The sequence below is a fragment of the Parus major genome, chromosome 14 (assembly GCF_001522545.3).
Source record: "Parus major isolate Abel chromosome 14, Parus_major1.1, whole genome shotgun sequence".
Taxonomy (NCBI): Eukaryota; Metazoa; Chordata; class Aves; order Passeriformes; family Paridae; genus Parus; species Parus major.
The window spans coordinates 10594975-10615885 of NC_031783.1; the positions used below are offsets into that span (position 1 = coordinate 10594975).

General features: G+C 46.9%; 2 protein-coding genes across 4 annotated transcripts in view; one reads left to right on the forward strand and one right to left on the reverse strand.

Annotated features, from left to right (window-relative positions):
* Positions 1–297: 297 nt before the first annotated feature.
* Positions 298–12221, forward strand: GET4 (guided entry of tail-anchored proteins factor 4). 3 transcript variants are annotated; one of them, XM_015643028.1, is made up of 9 exons: positions 298–513; positions 4719–4797; positions 5208–5289; positions 5582–5731; positions 7327–7465; positions 9262–9402; positions 9487–9562; positions 9736–9808; positions 10875–12221. In XM_015643028.1, exons 1-9 carry the CDS (start codon positions 356–358, stop codon positions 10961–10963), a joined length of 987 nt encoding a protein of 328 aa, XP_015498514.1. In that variant the 5' UTR covers positions 298–355; the 3' UTR covers positions 10964–12221. The 3 variants fall into 3 exon arrangements, with proteins under 3 accessions (XP_015498514.1, XP_033373743.1, XP_015498513.1); XM_033517852.1 differs by lacking the exon at positions 298–513 and adding an exon at positions 1174–1316; XM_015643027.3 differs by lacking the exon at positions 298–513 and adding an exon at positions 2168–2983.
* A 1459-nt stretch (positions 12222–13680) lies between these two features.
* The window catches only part of ADAP1 (ArfGAP with dual PH domains 1), a 46330-nt gene continuing 39099 nt past the window's right edge, over positions 13681–20911 (reverse strand). The window contains exons 5-11 of the mRNA XM_015643026.3: positions 19383–19495; positions 18802–18948; positions 17367–17450; positions 16389–16451; positions 15969–16040; positions 15367–15595; positions 13681–15000 (exon numbers count right to left, since the gene is read on the reverse strand). Of these exons, the coding sequence (XP_015498512.1) occupies positions 14972–15000; positions 15367–15595; positions 15969–16040; positions 16389–16451; positions 17367–17450; positions 18802–18948; positions 19383–19495 (737 nt within the window). The 3' untranslated portion in view covers positions 13681–14971. The remainder of the gene's footprint in view (positions 15001–15366; positions 15596–15968; positions 16041–16388; positions 16452–17366; positions 17451–18801; positions 18949–19382; positions 19496–20911) is intronic.

Genomic DNA, 20911 nt, shown 5'->3' on the forward strand with positions numbered 1-20911 from the left:
TGACGGGCGGGGAGGGCTTGGTTTAACTCCTCTTTCTGAGCCTTGCCTAGATCCCTGAGCCAGAGCATTCCTTACCCAGTGTGATTACCGGCGTTCCATCAATCATTCCTTGATTTGTGTTACTTTTTAACATTACTCTGCAGTTTCCTGCTCTGTTGTGCGCTCCAGGGCCGGTCGTGCCCCGCTCGAATCCCGGGGGTTCCTCTCGCTGCCGTTACCGCTGGGGAGCCGCGCGCAGCCGCGCGGGCTGAGCCTCGCGGGCCGCCGTCCGAACGGGCGGAAGCCGGGCAGCGGGGCGCCGGGGCTGCGTGCGCATGCGCCCGGCCCCCGCCTCCCCTCCCCGTCCTCCGCGCTGATGGCGGCGGCGATCATGGCGGCGGAGCAGGAAGCCGCGAAAGGCGGCGGCGGCAGGAACCGCGGCGGCGTGCAGCGCGTGGAGGGCAAGCTGCGCGCCAGCGTCGAGAAGGGCGACTACTACGAGGCGCACCAGATGTACCGGACGCTTTTCTTCAGGTAGGGCCGCGCCGGGCCCGCCGCGCCGCCCCTCCCCCGCCCGGCCTTCCAGAGCCTTCCCACGCACTCTCCCCCGCTGCCGCCCGCCGCGCCCACGGCCGCTTCCCATTGGCCGTCGCGTCTGTCCATCTCCGCATCCCGCTCTCTGATTGGTCCGCAGGGGGGCGGGGTGGGGCGGGCTCGCGGCGCCGGCCCAAGCGGGGCCCGGCCCGGGCCGAGGAGCGGCGGCCCCGGGTTTGGCCCGGCTCGGCCGCGTCACCTTCCCCGGCCCCGCCGGCTCAGTCAGCGCCTCGGGCGAGCGGTGGAGCCGGTACTCGCCGGCCTTTGGAGGCCAGCCCCGGGCCCGGCCCGGTCCGTGCCCCGCCGGCCCGGCCAATGTCCGGTGACGCGCGGGGGGTGTTGCGTCACGGTGCCCAGAGGTCACGGGCAGAGCGGAGTTTCGGTCCCCCGTCCCCCAAGGCCTCTCGGTGGCCCCACGTTCTCTGGAGGCAGAGTGAAGCCCCCCCGAACAGCGAGATGAACTCGGGTTGTCTCCCGTGGCGCTCGGGCCGTGTCCCGGGGCCGTCCTGGAGCTGAGCCCCGCACAGGCGCTGCTCTGCCAGCTCGCTGTAAATGTCAGGTGCCGCGCAGTGACGGATTCGGGGTTTGAAGGTTGATTGTTGCCCAGCCGGGACATGGGGCTACTTTGTTGCACGGCACGGTCACCCTGGTGCAGGGTCCGAAAGGGACAGCTCTCAGATTGGCCAGGATCGCCTGCACGGAGGAGCTTTTTTGGAATAAATTCCACTTGGTGTAGTATTTGTGTACGTGACAGTGACTAAGTAGAGTAGGCCTGGGCATTTGTTCAGAAGTGTTACTACTGTCTCTTTTGTCATTAGGAAATTGTTTTTATTGCAAAGCATTTTTAGGCTTAGTTTTTCATGTCCACTGCAACTTGCAGGGGTCACCCTTTCTCTCATCCCTTGCTTGCAGGAGCACAGAAGGTGTTTGTTGTAGGGGATTCTTCAGTTGGTCCCAGCTTTATTTACTTGTGGTTCTGCTGGGAGAGGACAGGATGGAAATATGGCTTCACAGAACCAATTAGGTTGGAAAAGAACTCTGATGGCAGCAGGTCAGACTTTTGGCTTTCATCACCTGTCAAATGGACAGTGGCACTAAGTGTCACATCTGGTTGTTTCTTGAACCCTTCTAGGGAACATGACTCCACCACCTCCCTGGGCCGCTGGGCCCAGTTCCAATGCTTCACCACCCCTTCTGTGAAGAAATTTCTCCCAATGTCAGACCTGAACCTCCTGTTAAAGCCATTTCCTGTCATCCTGTCATCTGCTGCCTGGAAGAGCACATGGCTCCAACCTCCTTTCAGATGTTGTAGAGAGAAGGGTCCTTCCTGAGTCTCCTTTTGTCCAAGCTGAGTCCTCCAGCTCCCTCAGCTGCTCCTCATCAGACTCATGCTCTGGACTCTTCACCAGCTCCACTGCTCTTCTCTGTACATGTTCCAGCATCTCAGGGTTTTCTTGAAGTGAGAGGTTCAAAGCTGGACACCACCCTCTCTGTCCTGTGTCTTGTGTCTCCTATCCTCAGACCTCATTTGTGTTAGGATGAGAACAGGCCTATGGGTAAGCACAGAGAAACAGCAGTCATGGCAGAAAGTGGGGAAGAAAGTCCTTGGTGCATAATCCTACTTGTGTTCCCAGTGTACATCAGACAGCCTGCCCTGCCCTGCACCATCACAGTAAATCAGTTTGTTCTTCCATAACCCCTCTGATGGGATCAGCAAGACACCATCCAGGCCTTAAGACTTAAATTGTATTTGAGAATAAATCTAAATTTAAGACAAAGCCTGGCCTATTTTATAGTAGGGATTATGTGATGTGGTGTCTGCAGTGGTGTGAGAAGTCTTAGCTCAGGAGGTCACTTCTCCAGTCTTTTGGATGTATTAACTCACATACTCAAGGCTCCCTGAATTAATTTGGAATCAAAGATCCTGCCATTTCTATTTTAAATACAAGTGAAAGGATGTGTTCAGTTAAGTGAAAAGGTGACATTTACATGGCTGGGTAGTCTTGTCAATCCTCTGTAAAATGTGATAAAAATCAGCATCTTTTCAGACACATTAATGCAGATTGGGATGACCTGAGCTCTGGAACTGTGATTGGGATAGCTTGTGCTTATTCCTTTTAAACACACTGTCCTATGAAACATTTGTCTCATCTGTCAGAGGGTAAACTTGAAATCCTGACTCAGTTTCATGCACTGAGATGTATTTTAGAGTGGAGGAGGGGAAGTGGAGGAGGAAAGATTACCATAAGCCTGCCTCCTGCAGACTTATTATCCCTCCAAGATCCACGGAGCAGGTGGAAAACTGCTGTTCCTGCCAAACCCTGAGCTACCCTGAGCTGACACACCTGAGCTGGTGGTGTTTGTTACTCCCCAGGCTGGCTGGACTGAACTCTTCTCTCTTCATAATTTGGTAACTGAGTCACTCTTCAAAGTGTAATATCCTTGTTACATCCATTTCTATTTCCCTGATACTTCTAGGTCATTTTTTCTGCTATAAGTTATGTGTTCCAGGATTTAAATTCCATTTAGAGTAATGTCATCAATTTATTTTTATTAAGAAACTTTTCTGATAACAGTTCTTTGAAAATCCCCAGCTCTTTAAGATGTATTTTATATAGTAAAATTGTTTTCAGCATCTTTTAGTATCTTCTGTAATAATTCTTAGATTATGAGCTTCCTTATAGCATTGTGAATCTACTGGACGTAGAATTTGTGGAAGTGGATCCATGCTGAGTGCAACTCCTAGAAGCAAACCTGGATGGGAGCCCAACTATAAAAATGTTGGAGCTACAGATTCATTTGATTCACATTTACCATGGTGATTGCAAATTCAAGTTGTTGAGGATTGTTTCAAAGCACTGCTGTCTTGCCTTCCATTATTTCAGTTCTGTTTTGGATAAAAGACCTTGGGGTTTCTCAGAGTTTATGAGAGGATGGGAGGAGTGTCTCCCATGTTTGTTGTCTGTGTGATGTTACCAGTAGGGCCTGTCCCCCGGGGACACACATGTGACAGGAATCTGGGGCACAGCACAAGAGGTTTGGGATGCTCTGGTTGTTCCTTTGTTTGGTGTGACCCTCCATGGCCACACTGTCCTGCTGTCCCACCACCCCCTGACTGCTTCACCCCCAGAACCACCAATCCCTCTGTTACCCACAGGCACTCCTGGGCTTTGGAACAGCCTGGGGGCTGCCCTGAGCCCCAGGAACAGAAAGGGGTGACAGAGGCACAGCCCAGGTGTGTCACAGAGACCAAACCGAACTGCAGGTGCTAGGGGTAGAGCTGCCACTTATCTCTGCTGATATGAGCAAATCAGCTACTGAGAACACTGACTTTTTGAGTAGCAGTTCAGAGAAATGGAATTTGGAAACTCTACCACACCTAAACTGCTTTATGGGAAATGCTGTGTTCATAAGCTAGAGCTGTGGCTCTCCAAGAGCTGTAGTTACTGACAGGATGATGTGCAGGAGGCTGCAATCACAGCTCTGTGGAAGGAGATCCTGGGGTAACCACTGGGAGCAAATTCTTTAATTCCTTATTTCTTTGTTAAGTCGTAAGTGAGAAAGGTGGAAGGTGTGTTTTGAAGAATGATATTTTGTTTCATGGTGAATCTTGCTGGCTGTGCTTATCTCACTGTCGAACCCGTGAGAGACGAGCTCCTGTGGTTCAACAGAGGATTAGGACAGGCTGACATCCCCTGGCAGAGGGGTCAGAGAAACTCAGATCAGTGGAAGGTTCAGTGAGCTCTCCAGGAGGTATTCCAAAAATTGTTTGACTGGGACGGCTTTGGTAGAGCTCAGTACCTTGGCATCTTTTGCTCAGTTGAAGTCTGGGGTTCATTCCCTTTTCTTTTTCCAGCCCCAAACATATTTGTAGCTTTTTCCATTTTCTTTCTTATATTCTTTCTTTTATTCCACCAGGTCTGGAGCTGAAAACTAATTGCAGCTTGCAGTTCAAGCTACATCATCATTGAAACTAACCTGATTTAAAAACAAATCCCTTGTCTTTATCTTAAATTTTAGCAATCTTTTAATCCTTTAAATAACTTTATAATAAATAATAAAGTTATTTAAATCCTTTAAATAACTTTAAGTATACATAACTAACCTAGTGGTAATTTTTATCATGGTATTGCTATTTTTTTCAGGTATATGTCACAAGGAAAACATGCAGAAGCAAGAGAACTAATGTATTCAGGGGCTTTACTGTTCTTCAGTCATAATCAGGTAAGTCACTGGTTTTGTGTGTATGGCTTGGGGGCAGGGGGTTGTTACTCCCAAGATTTTGGGAGACAAATGGTAAATTCTCAGTGGTAAATGTTTGGGGTAATTGCTTTACAATCTTTTGTTTTATCTCTTTGTTGAGCCTTTCTCCACAAAGAAGGATTATGCCAAGCTGGAACATGCAGCAGTAGTGTTTGTGAGCATCCAAACAATGCCTGTGTTCTGCTTTCCTGGAGGCTTCTCTTTGATGCCATCAAATTGCTGTAATTTTTTTATCAGGAACACTGAGACTTGATACTATGCCCTAGCTGTAGATGTTGATAAAAGCAAACCTACTGCTGCCAAAATTTTGGTTGATGTTTCTTTTTATGCCCTGATACATTCATCACTGCCAGTATGTGTCTGTTTTGTAGCAAAACAGTGCTGCTGACCTGTCCATGCTGGTTCTGGAGTCTCTGGAGAAGTCGGATGCAAAAGTAGCAGAAGATCTTTTAGGTGAGGTGATCTCTGCTCTGGGTTTGGTGGCATTTGTTGTGCTTTCCCTTCACAGTGACTTGTTAATGTCTTGAAAACTGCAATCCTTTTTGGACACATTCCCAACATGGCTAAGGGCTACCTTCCCCATAGGAATGGACAGGGGGAAGCTTCATTAGACAATGAAGGGTTCCTCATGACTTTGTGGGCATGCTGCCTGTCCTAAAGATGGATCTTAGACATGCATTAGAAGCAACAGATCATCTTACTTTTCTTAATGCTAATAAATATTTTTCAATTTTATTGCTTCTAGAAAACTTGGCTAAATTGTTTAGTTTAATGGATCCAAATTCTCCCGAAAGAGTGGCTTTCGTATCCAGAGCACTAAAATGGTCCAGTGGGGGATCAGGAAAACTTGGACATCCAAAACTACACCAGTTACTAGCTATTACCTTGTGGAAAGGTAAGAAAAATCAACTGGCTTTTCTGTGTTTGCCTTTGAAAATGTTGAAAGCAAGGTGTTATGAGAGATCTGCTTTGGGAATAATCTAAGGAAGCTGAGATGGAAATGATTGATTGAATTCTGCTATTATCTGATTTTTGCATTATTGTCTTCTTAATGCTACAGGAAAAAAAAGGGTCTTTAGCTCTATATTAGTGCAAAATCCATAACACAAGTGCTGTAAGGCTCTCTGTAAAAGGCAGGTTGGTCCTTCAGACATAGTTTAATTGTGTCATTAGGAGGAAAATTGCCAGGGAGAAAAGATGTTCTGTTGGCCAGGTTTTTTGTTTTTAAATCCTGCACAAACATGACAAAGATTGAAATACATCACCTGGCATCCAAAACAGTCTTTGGACTGTAATTAAGTACTTTTTAAGAAGTTGGTTAGCAGGGTTATTTCAAAATGAGTGCTGTTGCCTTTGATTTATGAGCCATTTTATCCCTTGTGATGCGATGTAAGAGAAACACAAAATGCTATTAGTAGTTATTTTACTTGTGGATGATAGCCAGTATTTACAGTCTTGTGTTCAAAACATAACAAAGGTGACTGAGAACAGTTGAATACATGCCATTTTTTCTGTGGTTTCTCATGGATAACTGCAAGATGATTGTTTATTTTACATTTTTCAGTAGTGCCCAAGTGATGACAGTGGTTTCATGTAACAACTCTGACCCAATAATCCTCAATGTTGCAGCCTCTCTGTGTGCCATAGCCAATTCCTTAGCTGCTCTCCTGGGATTTCTGTTAGCCTGATGGCTGCTGCCAGCCACAAAGGGAGGAATTTTCTCACAGCATTCAAGTTAGAGGCTGCTACAATTAGGATAAGAAACAGTTACATTCTGAAAGTAAAAGTCCTCATTTTGTAGCGGTCTGCTCCCCGTTTCTTGAAGAGCAAGATGCCTACATTTTCTTAGTCTGTAGCCTTTTGAGTTTCACCACAAAAGGTCAAGACTTTTAAGAGAAAGCTTTGAAATTCAAAAGATCAGCAGCTATCCAGTTTTGTCATTGCAGTGATTTTGCACAGTCCCTTGCTTCAGGTTCTAACAAGTTATTGCCTTTTCTTACACCATTTTTCCTGTATAATTGCTGTTCTATTCAGCATATGGAAGTGATTTTAGTTTTGGTAGCAAGAGTGTGCTAAGCTAAAAATGGGAAATGAAAGAAGAATGCTGAATGTGCTATTTGACTTCATGGTGCACATGGGCTAATAATGGAGTTTCTTGATTCCTGTCCTAAACACTGGTGATAGCACATCAGGTGTCAGCATTCACTTAGACGAAATTATATGACCAAAGTTGAAGCCAGCAGTAGCTGTAATTGAGTAAACTGCATTTAATATCAGTTGTTCAAATGTACTTAGGGTAAAATTTATTATTATCTCCCTCTATAAATTGTCTGTAACTTACAGACCTTTTACCAATTGTCTTGTTTATATACCACACTCATAACTCTTGTTCTTTTGCCCGCTAACAAAGTACAAGCTTAATAAATTTGTTTTTATGTTGAGGTACACTGAACTGATTTCTTAAAAGCCTTTTCCTTTTTCTTTTTCTAGAGCAAAACTATAGTGAATCTCGGTATCACTTCTTGCACTCGACAGATGGTGAGGGCTGTGCAAATATGCTGGTGGAATACTCCTCGTCCCGCGGATACCGCAGTGAGGTGGACATGTTTGTAGCTCAGGCAGTACTACAGTAGGTGTTAAACTTCTTTTGAAGCATTTTGCTGAGATGACATTATGTGTGGGACCAATCTAATTTAACCACACAGCCTTTGCACAAGAAACTGTGAAACTGGCCAGCACAACAACAGGAGAAAACTGTCTGTAAACTCAGGTGTTAAATTCGTCAGACTGGGGAGAAAAAAAGTAAAATAGCGTATTAAGGTCAAACCTGAAATTATGTTAATTGCCTAAATAATGAATGTAATCTGTTTAACCCTGAAAGCACAGTAATTAGCTCTATTAACACCACTTTATGTCTAGTTAGGGCTTATCTCTATGTTCTTACAAATACTTGACTCAAGCAGGCCCTGTATTTAGCGCAGAACTTGCTCTCACTCAGGTCCTAAGAGGCAATGTGTCATGGTCAGCCTGGTCTGTGAGCAGCAGTTTGATGGCTCTTGCCTTGACAGAGTTGCTGCTGGCTCTCATTTTAGGCATTTATGTTGTAGGAGGTGGGAATGCAAGCTATTGTGTGTTTTTGCAGAGCTCATGTAGAATGAAGGTTGACAAAGCCAGTTTTACTGTGTTTAATCAGCTGATGGCTTCTTCAGGCAGGGAAAGCAGCTCATGGAGGAGTCTGAGGAGGAGGTGGAGACAGGACTGTGTGGCAGGGAGTCAGGGAGAGAGTAGGTGTTGGGGGAGAGGGAGGAGGTGAGAGCAAGTTTGTCTCTCTTTTGGCAGCAGTGAGCTGTCATGTCAGATTTGTCCTGCTTTCCATAGCTGGTTGCTATAGATTGCTGTGATTTTGAGCAATAGCAAATCCTTTATGGAAATCCAGTGTGTGCAGGACTCAATTTTATGGGAAGAAATTCTGTGGAGAAGTTAAAAGATTAGTTTTTCAGAGTTTATACGGCACTTCTACCGCATCCTTTACTGGCCTGTATGTAAAACACTGTGTTAAATCCTCTTACATGGTAGTTTATTCTCTAATGAAAATAATTGCACTTCCTTGCTAGCAGTGAGGCAAAACAGCCCCAAGCCCTTGCACATGTGAGGGTGCAGAATTAGAGGCCAGCCTGCCATCAAAAGTGAAATGGCTTGTGGCAGCCTTCCTAGTGCTTGCTGTCAGCATTTGTCCCAGATAAAGGTCTGTTAGGCCAATGGGACTTGCAGAGATTGCCAGTTAAATTAACTGGACCTGAACAAGAATTTGATCTGTTTGGGGAATTGATCTGTTGGGGACAAATGGCTTGGGAGCTTGAAGTGCAGCTTTATTTTAAGGCTTTAAGGCATGTGTGTCAAGCTATTAGTGATTCTGATGCCATATTATGTTGAGGTGGAATAGAATGGCAGAGTCAACAAATCCTGACAGATACATACTAAAAGGAGATGTGTTTAATTAATGGTCTTTAATTCAGTTTTAACTCAGCATAATAAATCCTGGACCAGTAGATGGAATATCATGTTAATGTGAATTACAGAGTAACCAATCTTTCCATATTTTAAAAATTGATGCTCTCTTCTAGTAACCATACTGTACAATCTGCTTAGATCCTCGTTAAACTCATTTTATTAATATTTAATGTCTGTTTTCCCTTCCAACCTGCCTATTCCACAGTGTATTCTAGTAGTGATTTTCCCCTTCTTCAGCTGATGGCCAGGCCAACCCCAAAGACCTCCATCTCTACCAGTTGTGTTTTGCCATCAGTTCAAGCCTGAGATGGCCTCTATGCACAAGTGAAATAGATTTTGGCTTTCCTTTTTCTGTGGTGAAACTATTTCTCTGTCCTTTGTTTTTAACTTGCCCCATTCTCTTTCCTTTTTCAGATTTCTCTGCTTAAAAAATAAGACCAGCGCATCAGTTGTTTTTACAACATACACACAGAAACATCCTTCGATAGAGAAGGGTCCACCCTTTGTGCAACCACTGCTAAACTTCATCTGGTTTCTGTTGTTGGCAGTTGATGGGTACAGTCTGATTTCTGTCATGTCATTCTTGGTTTCCTTTTCAGTTGTTAACTGAGATGACATTTTTGGTTGTTTCCTTTCTAGAGGAAAACTAACAGTATTTACAGTATTGTGTGAACAGTATCAACCTTCGCTGAAAAGAGACCCCATGTATAATGAGGTGAGTTACTCAGAAACAGGATTTAACTCCCTGAATTAGTGAAATGGTGGCTGATTGTCTCCAGCTTTGTAGATAAGAGCTGGTGATTTACCTTGTGTGGGTGACTTCTGCCCATAGTATTTCCACCTGTAAATGAAAGAATTGACTTTTTATTTCACCTTGTGTCCCTACAGTACCTAGATAGAATAGGACAGCTTTTCTTCGGAGTTCCGCCCAAGCAGACCTCGTCCTACGGGGGATTGCTAGGTAAGCTCTGCCTGTAGGTACCTCCAGCCTTTGATCAGTGACCTGGATAAAACACCTGTGCTGGAAACAGATAATCTGTTCTAAGGAATTTATAATTCTTTTCATAGCCTGTAGGAGCAGCCCCTGCTGTGGAATACAAAATGAATGGGTTGCATGTGAAAGTTGTTTGGGGGAGCTTGTAGACTTCTCATCACTGAGGAGAAGCACTAAAAAGGCTCTTATGGTTAATTTCTGACATTATGGTATAGCTTCCTAATGTAAAGAAGCATCTTACTGGTGTTAAAGCTTAATTTCCTGGTGTTAAAGCTTAATTTCCTCAGAATTCAGTGACTGATTTTCCTAAAACCAAGTATGGGGCTTTGGTAGAGATCTAATCAGTGCTGATACAACATGAGTGTGCCCAAAGAGGAAGTAATGAAATTAATACTGCCCTTCTACAAGGACTGAAATGGAATAGAGAAAGTCAGCCTTCATTTCCTGGCTCTTGAGTAAAATGTGAATAAAATTAATGTTTTCCTTGAGAACTAAGCTTCTTTGTTAAGTGACTTGAAGCTTTACCTACAAACATCAGTTCTCTGGTAGCCAAAGTTTGATGAAAAACATGAACATCATGTTTTTATCATACGTAATTCGCTTTTCAGCAATTCAGGCACTTTTAAATCAGTGCCTCTGAGTTTCAGACAATTTTTTTACAGCATGATGCAGACTGTGTCTGCTTTTTGAGAGTTTCACTGCTGGAGATGTGTTTTTCCTCTTTTGGTTGGATTTTTCCCCCCCCTCTGTATTTATGTAACACATAAATATGTGACTTTGGGCTTTTCCAGTATATTCTTAGAGAAGGAACAGTATCAGTGTACAGCTAATAGTGTACAGCTTCTCAAATCAATATTCTTAATGGAAACCAGTGTGGAATTACTGATGTCTTGGTGAGACTTTTCTACTTCAAAACTCTTGGGTTTGTTTTTTTTACAGAAGTCTGTACTGTAACAGGATGGAGAACTAGTTAAAAGTTTTTGAGATGAGAATGTAAAACTAACAATTTTGCCTGTCCTGTATTTTATTCTAGGAAATCTTTTAAACAGTCTGATGGGAACTGGGGAAGATGATGACACAGAAGAGGGTCAGGAAGACAGCAGTCCTATCGAGCTCGACTGAATGTTGTTGTCATTGGGTGCCGTGTAAATCTGATGATTCGATGACTCCAAAGACACTTTTGGAATTTGAATCCTGCAGTTGTTTCTTGGCTCCTAAAAGGGCTCCTCTGGTCTTTTAGAAATGGTTGCTGAAATGTTTATACTGTCGGTCTATATTATTTATGTAAAAAAAAAAAAGAAAGAAACCAACAAAAAGTAGCCAAACGAACCAATTGGAGCGGTTGTTAGTGGGTTTCCAATCCAGCGGCTGGGGACTGATTAAACATGGTCTGCGGTTTCTGATGCAGTATTCCCTTTTGCACAGTCTTTCAATAAAGCATAAACATGGGGCTTGTCCTTCACGGCCTACCCAATTCCGTCTCTGTTCTGAGCAAGCCTCCTTGCCCTCTGCCCTCTTCCAAGGAAGATCTCAAAAGGCAGGGGGAGCAATTGAATAACTGATTTGTGAGGCTGGTGCCAAAAGTACTGCGAGATGAACCGAGCAGCATAATTTGAGATGCACATCCAAGAGACATTGATACAAGAACTTGCTTCCACTGCCATGAGTAACATGCACACCCTTCATACTGCCTGCCCCTCTCCCCAAGGCCAGGCTCTGGCTGAGCCCACGCGTGTTTAGCCGATACTTCCTGAAAAGCACAAGGTTGAATAGCTCTTGAGTAAAAGCCCATTAATGGAATGCAGGTGATTGGCTTCCAGGTGGATCTCTCTTGCCTAGGTATAAAAATTTGGCATCTAAAATACCTCCTGTGGCTTGTGGCTGTACTTTGGAAGAGGTTTTGCCAGAGTAAGTTCCCAGCCGTACGTGCAGGCGGCGGCGTTGCTGTGAGCGGAGCGGTTTGCCGTGGGCAGAGGATGTGTTTGAACTGGGCTGGATGGCAAGAAAAGGGATACTGCAGAGCTTCTGGTTCTTTATGATATATTTATTTTTCTTGGGTGATTGATTCATTTAACACTTTCTGTTAAAAAAAAGAATAAATCAATAAATAATGGAGTAACTTCACCCCCAGCAGTAGGCATAGCCATTCTCCATCTCCTCTGTAATGCAGCACAGTCTGGTACAGGGAACAGGTGAAAGGGTGGGGAAACACTTTATTTTTTCATGATGAAAATAAAAAGGCTTAGATTAATAAACAGCAATCATGCATGGGGGAGGGATTAATACAAATTTATTGACTGTATGAAAAAAAAAAAAAAAGGCATTGACAGGAAGACTTTGTGTTAATTGTGAAGTCTCAAATAAACACTTTATACCAGGATGTGCGATATTGCTGCTTTCTAAGAGTTTCCCAAGCAGAGCTTTACATTCCTTGCTATTTTTTTCACTCTGCATTTGTCTGTGTGTCGTCCAGCCCTCAGTGCTGCAGCTTCATCTCTGCAGTAAAGGTATTTTTCTCATGGGTTATTGGAATATCTGGAGCATTTGGGGATTGCTTTGCTGTGCAGCAGGTTGAGGGAAGAGCTCCCTCTCCAGGCTCATACTGTAGACATTTAGTAAATGATCTGGGATGTCAGCAGAGGTTTAGACCCACATCATTTCATTGTTTTTGGCTGCCAGGGATGTGTCTTCCAGGCAGTGTAAGGTGTCCACAGGCATCCTGCATGTGTCCCCTCCAGTGTCCTGTATGTATGACCCAATGTGAGGTTATTTGCTTCAGCTCTGTCTGCAGCCTCCAGCTGCCCCCACTGTGAGCCCTGCATGTGCCCTGACCCCAAAACCCCAGCCCTGACAGGAGGGCAGTGCTCCAGGGCTGGGGCACCTTCCTGTGGATCTACAAAACCTATATTCAATAATTACAACAGTATATACAGAACATATGTGTGTGTGTAATACCCAGGAATTTAAAATACATGTATATACACACACATATAAACAGCCTTTTGTATAGATAATAATTATATACTTGTATGACATACCATTTATAATATTATTCTTAATTATACATGCACACAAAACGATTTTTATAGCTACCTATAAACACAAAAAGGAGCCCAGTCTGTCCTCTGCCTCCTTCTGCTGTGCCTGTGTTGGTAAGTATGTGTGAGTGACAATGTGTGGGTAACATACACTTGTAAATACTTTAAATACAAGCTAAATATATAATTATAGTTATGCATACACATGTGCATGCAGATATATGTATGCCTATATGCAATATATTCGCCTTAAATTTATAAATATGGTTATAAATTATGTGTATATATAAAGCATGCACATGTGTATATAATATATAATCATATATTTTAGAAAACAAAGTATAAAAATGTCTCTATGCATACACAGGTGTGCAAAATACATTTAGCTTATATATTTATAAATTGAGTATGTCTGAGTGCTACATCTATACATGAATGTGCATATGAACACCTCATACATACACACATTTTATCTATTACACTCTATCCACTATGCAGTTTACAGTTGTCTGTGAATAACCAACAACCCCCTCCATAAAGCTTATTTCTCCATCCCAAAAACCAGCTAAACCTTTGTGTATGTGTGCACACATCACCTGTTGTATAGAAAATACCCAGAATATGCACTGTAACACACACATATACACCAATAGTATATAAAATAACACACACTGGGTGGGGCAGGTGGTTTAGAGGGTGTCCCAGATCCCTGGGGCTCTGCCAGCACCAGCACCTTGTTTCCATCTGCTGCTTTTTAACCCCACCTCCCTCCCCTGCCCCAGCACCACACGGCCACGGCTCTGACATAATAATAATAATTTATTGGTTCGAATGACATTTAGTACCACAGTTGTCTTACCAGTGACAGAATGAATGCACACAGCCGATGAGATGCTCTCAGATACACAACCAACCTAAGAAAGGCGTTGGACAGGTCTGTGGCTGGGGCTGGGCCTTCGGGGCACGCAGGAAATCTCATTTTTGGGTAAAAATCCAGCACCTGGTGTGCAGGTCCCAGCCCGCCCGTCCTGACTGCAGGAATTACAGTGCTCAACACCGCGCTGAAACTGAAACGTCACTTCAAGCAGCTTTTTTTTTTAATTTTTCCTCACTTTTTTTTTTTTTTCTTTTTTTTTCTTTTTTTCTTTTTTTTTTTTCTTGGCAGGAAAAGAAAAATCAACGAAAAAAAATTGAATTATTGGGGGAAAAGTGCAACCACCAAGTCTGGAGAAGGGATGTGCCTGCGGGGAGTGAGCTGGGACAGGCTTGGATGGTGCCCACGAGCAAAACTGCAGATAAAGTTCAACCCAACAGCTGCATACCAGGCTCCCCAAATGGGGCAAAGCCCCCCAGACCATGGAACAGGGATGACCCAGGAGCCAAACACAGGCCTGGCCCCCAAAGCTCTGCTCCTCCAGCATCACCTCACGGATTGGTGTCTCCCTTGCAGCCCCCCCTCCCTGCCCTTCGTTAACGTAACAAGGCTGATGATGCCCATTTCCTCTACTTCTAAATCCTATTTGACCCTCTCCAGGTACAGCATCACCACCAGTCCCCAGGGGATAATTTACTTATCATTTACCCCGGCAGGCTCAGCTGTTTTGCACAGCACCACGTCCTGTGTTTCCAGGCTGTTTCCCATCCCACAGGGATGTCACCTCCTGGGGACTTGCAGCCCCCCTGGAAAGGGCTGGCAGCCATCTGAGTGCAGGGATGCTCAGCTCCAGCAGCCAGGGACCTGAGCACGGGGAAAAGTCCCAGCTGCCCCTGGGACGTGGCACCAACAGTCTCTGCCATCCTGGTGAAGCTGGGTGGGACACCCCTCCCAGCAGGTGTGGGGTGATGGGGTGGCAGGACCACCTGTCCCATCCCACAGAGCAGCCACAGAGATGAAGTTCAAGTTGGACCAGGATCTTCTCTGACGTTCCACTGCCGCCCTTCCGACATGATCACGTGAATGATGAGGGGAAAGGGAAGTATTATTATTGTTATTATTATTACTGTTATTATGAATTATTTTTAACATTTCAAATAAAACCACTTTGTGTTGTAAACAGAAGCTCCCTCCTCAGGTATGCCCAGCCAGTCCCAGCTAAGGTTTATGTTTGAAATGGGCTTCCACTGAAAAGAAAAAATAGAGAAAATTAAGTTAAAGCAGGGCAAGCAGGTGCCAACAGCCTGACACAAAGTGGTCCTTCGCTGCTGCTCCTTGGCTTTAATTACCCCCATAACCATATGGCTGATCCTTACAGCAGCATAGACATCACACCAGAGGCAATGAAGAGGGAAGGACACCACCCTCTTCCTCCTCCTCCTGCCAGGGTGAGCCCCTCACTGGCCAAACAGCCTTTGCATCCCTCTGGGCACAGGGGAGCTGCCTCGCACAGACCAGGAGGAGCGATGTCCTGCATCCCCAATCCCTCCCCAGCCATCCCATCCTGCAGCCCTCAGCCAGGACAGGCATCCAGCCCTCCCCAGGGGACTCACCTGCGTATTCCTGAGGCAGCATGGGCCGGCTGATGACTTTCTGAAAGGTGGTGATCCACTCCAGCTGGTCATCCTCTGTCTCACAGGCAAACAGGAATTTCCTGTCCGGGGTGACGATGGTTATCCCGTGCTGCCAGTGGTTCCCTTGTGTGGATGGTGGGAGCCCTTCCAGCACCTTGTAGCTGTTTTCCTTGCTCCCAATAAAAACCTCCCCTCTCGCAAAGGCATCCTAGGAGAGAGCAGAGCAGTCAGGCAGGGCTGAGCATGAAGGGAGCTCTGCATCCCGGGCAGCCAGGACAGCCACAGCTCCAGCAGCCCTGCTCCTCACCCAGGGGCACCCACAATACAGCACCAGCACCAGGGAGCCAAGGTCCAGATGCAGAATACATCGTGGACAGGGGTTTTAAAGTGGTTTTGGTATCTATGCACAGCGTTACTGCACACTGGACACGCAGTGATGGTGCTGTGTCCCCTTGGCTCTCCCACCAGCCTGCCCTTCACTGCAGACCATGACTGTAATTATTACTGCTATTATTCTTATTAGTAGTAGCAGTAATATTGCAGATAATTCTCAATAGGCAGCACAGGCACCTTCATCTTACCAGGGGATCTTTGAAATACATGAGCCGTCGGTCATCCATGGTGAACCATCGCTTCTTGAATCCCTCTGTTTGCTGAAGAGTCAAAAAATGCCAGATCAGCACAGCTTCTCTCTAACCATGCATGACCCAGGAGTCTCAAAGCACTTGGAGGACCCTGCTGGGCTGGGGGAGCTGGGAACAGATGGCTTCTGAGCCATTATGAGCCACCACAGCCAGGGTCTGGGCCAGCTGTACCAGGAAGGGCCTTTGTGATGTAGATTTGGATTTTTTTAATGTTTGCTCAAAGGTGATGAAAGTGCATTAAACACAGAGTTATTCACCTCTCTGGCAAGGTTGGTTTGTCCCAGCAGCAACCCCTTCTCAGGGCCATACAGAGCAAGACTCATGTTTGGAGGGACTGAAAAATGCTTCATATCCTACCTTTGGCCCCGTTTTCTCCATGTATCCTTCCTTCAGGTAGTTTCTAGAAAGCTTTGGCACCAGCTGCAAGAACAACAGCCAAAGAGGACAGAAAAGAGCAGTGTCAGATGGAGGGGAATGGGGGTTTCTGGCTGAGCTGGGCAGGGCTGGGGGTCCCTGGAAGGAAAATCCCCACTGAGCTGGGCCCCAGCCCTGAGCCCACCCCATGGCTCTGCCTGACAGCTCCAGCCCTGCTCCTCCCCAGCACCCAGAAGAGGAGGAAACACCCTGGAGCAGCTGCCCAGCACAGCCAGCAGCCTCCAGGAGAATCTCCCAAACTCCTCAGGGCACAGGGCAGGCAGGGACAGATCCACCCTGCAGAACCACGGCTGGACCCCTCCCAGATATCTGGTAGAAGGCAGGAAATGCAATTAGATTTCAAAAGCTACAGGCAAGGAGGTAGCAGGGAGTGATCAACAAGCAGCACCACAGTGATGTTACCCCCCAAGAGCAGCACACAGCCCTGGCTGACAGCACATCAGAGCAGCCTCTGGAATTGCATTAGCCCAGGGTAACACAATTAGCAGCTCCAGCGCCCGGAAACCACAGGCATTTATAAGCCAGGCTGTGCTGACCTGCAGAGACCTCAGGCAGGGCACTGACATCCTTCTGCCCTCACCTTTCCTGCCTTCCAGCCTCTGTTTTGGCTTTTGTTATTAGAGCAACAGCCTTTGAGCCTTGCTCAGGGCTCCTGCAGGCGTGGCAGTGCTGGAGTTCCTCCCCCAGCCCCTGGGAGTGCCTGGGCTCCAAGGCTGGGTGTTGGGAGCAGGTGCTGCTCCTGGGCTCAGCATCCCACCACAAACACTTCAGCCTGGTAATTGCACAACGCTCCGAAGGATGGAGCACTCCCCAAACCTTCCAGCTTGTTAACAGCATGCTAAGAATGAGTGAGAGGGGAAAAAAACAAACCCCAGCAAGCAATGCTGCAGGAACACTCACATCAGAGTCACTGGCTCCAGGGAATGCCACTTGTAGGTAATGGAAACGTGCTGCTCGGATGGCATTGAACCAATCCACAATTTCCTGATCATGGGGAAGAAAAGCAGAGTGAGGAATGCAGCCTGCACACAAAATAACCTGATCCTGCTGTCTTTCATCTCTCCCATCCCTCTGGCCCCAGTGACAGAGCACAGTGTAGCAGCAATCCTAAAAACCACAGAATACAGCAAAGAGGTGAAGGATGTGGAACACTCAGCTGCTGCCCCGGGCTGCCAGACGTGTACAGAGCTCTGCAGCTTCCAGTGAGCACCGAGGGCACAGAGGGGAGGATTTAAACATCTCAGAACTGGCAAAACCAGCCCCAAAAGAGCATTTCAAATACTGAGCTGACCCTATAAACACAGCTGGGCTGGGCTCCAGGAGGACACACTGGGGCTGCTGGGGAGTACAAGAGGAGACCACAGGTGAGTGCCAGGGCAGCCTCCAGCCCCAAAGGGCAGGAGTTTACTCCAAGGGGTTCATCTTCCTGCAGCCCTTGTGCAGCCAAGGAGACAGACCAAATTCAGGGAAGTTGGAAGAAATTCAGCAGGGTCATTATCAGATTTCATCAGAGCACATCCTGCCCCTGCGTGGGACCGGCTCCTTCCGGCAGCCCCCAGCAGAAACCTCAGCAGCTGAAACACAAACCCCAAAGCCAGCACAGCCCTGACTGCATTCCTCACCTTGGCCAAACAAACCACCAAAGCCCAGTAAACCACAGACACTGACACAGCAGTGGGATGCAACTTTCCCATGAGAGAGCTGCTGCTTACTGCTCTGGGTTAAGTTGCAGCAGGGAGGTGTCTGAGAGCAGCTCGAGTCACACTGTGCTGTGCTCAGGAAGCACCTGCTGACAGCACTTGGCATGGAGGGGAAGTTTGGGGGCAGCTCTGCTGGAGTAGCTCCCTGGAAACCCCAAATGACCACCCATGGGCCCTCTGCTTCACACCTCCCTTCAGAGACACCTGAGCAAGGGGATTTATTGCAATACAAACATGAATATCTGCATTTTGTGAAGTATGAGATAGGCAGAACCACAGCAGTTCCCCTGCTTCTCCTATATTCCAGTTTGCTTCCCCTTTTGCAAGTGTTTGGACTGAGCCCCCTCATCTGCCAATGCTCCATCCACCCTGTCTCCTTCTCTGGCTACAGAGGAGCCTGCCTTGAAAAATCCTCTACTCCAAGATGCAAGAAATTCCCAATTCCTTCCATTTGCATCTGTTTATTAGAACACAGTTTGCCACCCCTTGTGCTTGGAAGAACATGACAAACCCTCTCAAAGCTGCATCTTCCACCCTCCAAGTGATCCCAGCTTGGTTAGAGCCTGGTGTGCCACAGGCTGGCTCTGAGCAGCACCAGCCCCCAGGACCACCCCCCAAACCTTCCACAGCCTCACCTTGCCATCTTCATGATAGACAAAGATGTTCCTTGTGCTATTGTCCTTCAAGTAAGTGATCTGCAGTCCGTGTGGGTTCCCGATTTTTGCAGGCTGGAAAGTCGCATTTAGATGTTCGATCTTCATAATTGCTTTGGGTTCTTTTGCCTGGAAAACACAGCTGAGTGAGCAAAGCCCTGAGAAGTGGCTTTCAAACCAGAAAGCAGCTCACTTGGTCAGAAAAAAGGCCTGTTTTGTTTGAGGCCATTAGCTAAAAACACATGGATCCCAGCCCACAAAACTACCTGGTGATGAGACATCTGAGACCCTGCTTCCTGCCAGCCTGGAAAAATGCTCTGTTCTTCTGCAAAATTCAGCAGGGATACAAAAAAAGGCAGGCTAAAGTCTCTCCATGTGGTGGAGGGGCAAGAGCAAACCCCACTAAGAGAGGATGAGCTGAGCCTGGTGCTCTTCTCCAGGAGCAACTGGGGATTCAGTGCTTATGGAAATTGTATAAATAAAGTGATGTTCTGGGAATTATGTGTTCCAGGATGCTCTCACAGCTGTGATCCCACCTGCACACAGCAAGCCCAGGTACTCACATCGTTTTTGTTGAAGTACTTCAGAGCACCTTCCCTCTCTGACAACACGAATTTTCGGCTTAAGAATTGCCCATTGTCACGTCCTCTCTTCCACAGAAATCCTTCTCGGTACCCTGCAGCAGAAAGGAGTGACTGAGAACCAGGGATAAAGTGCTGTATTTAAAAGAGAGTTGAGATAAAGAAAAGAACTACAACTTCAGAACTAAGCAAACCAAGTGTGGCTGTTCTGCTGAGCACATGAATGAAATGGGCCTTCTCCTTCAGATCTGCCCTTCTCACTCTGCTCTGGTTCTTTTCCAACAGTTTGTGCTTCAGACATCTCCACTCTGACACCCAGGGAGTGACTGCCTGCAGGGACCCCTCGAGCAGTGCTGCAGCTCAGCCCTGGGTGAGCCAGCACAGGCAGAGGGTGTCCGTCTGTCCCTGTGAGACCCAGCAGTGCTGCAGCTCAGCCCTGGGTGAGCCAGCACAGGCAGAGGGTGTCCGTCTGTCCCTGTGAGACCCAGCAGTGCAGCCCCCACTGCCTGCACCCCACAAACCCAGCCTGCTGCTGCCCTGAGATGCAGACAGGATTTATCATCCCACAGCCAGCACTGGGGGATAACACCACTGTCCATCTATTCCTTCCAGCTCTGAGCCCTCTCCATCCCTCCTGTGCAGGAGTGCTCCAGCCCACCGGAGCCTCATTGCCCATGTGCACCAGTCCAGTATCCCAGGGGACCAACACTGGATACATCAGGGCCTAGTTTAAAAAAAAAGCTATTTTTTTTTCCCTCTAGTCCACCCATCCAGCTTGAAAGAATCTTCCCCAAAAATCAGGATCAGACCCAGCTCATTCAGTCCATCAATTCAACCCTACCCCACTTTGGGCTGGCTAGGAACTTTCCTAGCAAAAACCCCTTTAGAGGGCACTGGCAGTGTCAGAAAGAGAAGAGCCCACAGGAAGCAGGATTACCCCAAGTCTGAGCAAGGGGAAGCAGCCAAGGAAGCAACCAAAGCCCAGCCAAGGGCAGCTGCATCCATCAGCAGAGCAGGAACAGCCCAGGCTGCTGTGCAGGGCAGAACTGCTGGGGAACCACAGCTCTGCCTGATGCAGAGGCAGGCACTGCTCCCTGCTCCATCAGCAAACCCCTCTGTGCCCTGTGGCAGGCTGCACACCATGGAGCTCCAGGAATAAGGTGTCTGTGGCACGGGACAGGCAGGCAGGAGGTGGTGCCAGCTGATCCATGCCTAATACAGCAGGTTTAACGTGAGGCAGAGATGCTGCCAGGGCTCTGACTGCTCCCCTGAATGGCAACACGTGAGCTCCTCCTCAGAGTGTGAGGTTTGGGAAACAAGGACAAGTGGCTTCTGTTCCTGAAAGGTGCTGGGTTTTAATGCCAAGCCAGTTGGAGCAGCAGGAGAGTACTTCAGAAGCTGTTGCTATTGATTCCACTGAACAGCAGAGAGGCTTGCAGAGCCTCTCTGTGCCTGGCATTTGGGGAACACTGATGTCATGTAGGAAAGGACATCAAACAACAGGAGAGTGG

Coding starts and splice junctions, on each gene's coding strand:
- GET4 (XM_015643027.3), top strand. CDS start 2,772: ATGTATTTTAGAGTGGAGGAGGGGAAGTGGAGGAGGAAAGATTACCAT. Junction 9,403..9,486: donor CTGTTGTTGGCAGTTGATGG/GTACAGTCTGAT, acceptor TTTCCTTTCTAG/AGGAAAACTAACAGTATTTA. Junction 9,563..9,735: donor GAGACCCCATGTATAATGAG/GTGAGTTACTCA, acceptor GTGTCCCTACAG/TACCTAGATAGAATAGGACA.